We start from the raw sequence: 1,255 nt of genomic DNA on the forward strand, positions 1-1,255 counted from the left end.
ATGGAAAGTGAATTTACCATGGGAATTTATTACTTCTGAAAATTATCCTAAAACAATAGAAGTATTGAATTTTGTTTATTTTAATTTGAATGGTCAATTAGATATTGGTGTTAGTTGTCATGGTTCATTTAATTATGATTCACCTGAAAATGATCAAATGATATGTTTTTCAACATATGGAAATATGACACCAAAACATTTTAATATTAATAAAAATATAACTTCAATAGAAATATGGTTTAAAGATTATAAAGGAAATATTATTATGCCACTTGGAATTTGGGATGAATATTTTATCTTAGAACTTAATTTACATTATTAAATGGAAGCAATTGGTTCAAAATATTTAAATAAAAATAATATTTTAACAACAAGATATTTTAATAATAATACAATTTATCTTGATACAATTAAATCATCAGATGGAATGACAACAATTAATGTTAAAGATATTCTATCAAATAATGAAATTGATGAAATAAAAGAGAAAATGAAAGAAACAAATATATATATTGATGATATTAGAGATGATGTATCACAATTAATAACATTAAATACAACAAATATGAATGAAATTAATAATTTAACATCTCAATTAATATCTTTATCTTCTCTTGTTAATGAAACATTATATTCACCACTTTATTTTAATGAAGAAACAATAATAAAAATGAAAGGTTTAAATTCTTATATTAATGATAAAATTAATAATATTCCTAAAGGAATAACAGAAAATAATAAAGTTATTAATGGTATTATTGTAAAACAAATAATTAATTATGGAAATGAAGAAGTAAAATTTGAATCTGTTGTTCCTTTCACAAATTTTAATCATCATTTTTATTATGATGATAAAACTTATAATCTCAAACAAAATAATTTATTTATTTCATTTGGAAGAAAATCAATTGATTGTTCAGCAATAATGAAATATTGTTGTAACTCAAATTCAAGTGATGAATATGTTTATACATATAGTAATAAAAATTATTATGTAGCAGAAATATATTATGTATTTAATCAAACAAAATCAAATGAATATGAAATAAGTTTATGTCATATTAATTTAGATGGAAGTTATAATAAAATTAAAACATTTGATAAAATTAAAGTTTCAGATTTAGTACAAGAAAGAGAAGAAACAATTGATGAAACAGAATATATATTACCATCATTACCAAAACTTACAGTATAATTATAAATGATCTTTTTATTTAATCAAATTTCATCTTATAATTTTCACTTTCATTTTTAT

General features: G+C 19.5%; 1 protein-coding gene across 1 annotated transcript, besides 4 other annotated features; it reads left to right on the top strand.

Moving 5' to 3' along the window:
• The first annotated feature begins 197 nt into the window (after positions 1–197).
• Positions 198–221: a sequence feature (AT_rich).
• A 101-nt stretch (positions 222–322) lies between these two features.
• Positions 323–1,195, top strand: EDI_253400 (uncharacterized protein; the record flags this gene model as incomplete). Its single annotated transcript, XM_001741654.1, has 1 exon — positions 323–1,195. The coding sequence occupies one exon, from the start codon at positions 323–325 to the stop codon at positions 1,193–1,195; it is 873 nt and encodes a 290-aa protein (XP_001741706.1).
• Positions 340–400: a sequence feature (AT_rich).
• Positions 679–715: a sequence feature (AT_rich).
• Positions 1,015–1,111: a microsatellite.
• Positions 1,196–1,255: the final 60 nt, after the last annotated feature.

The sequence above is a fragment of the Entamoeba dispar genome, genomic scaffold (genome assembly GCF_000209125.1).
Source record: "Entamoeba dispar SAW760 scf_1105229463831 genomic scaffold, whole genome shotgun sequence".
NCBI lineage: Eukaryota > Evosea > Mastigamoebida > Endamoebidae > Entamoeba > Entamoeba dispar.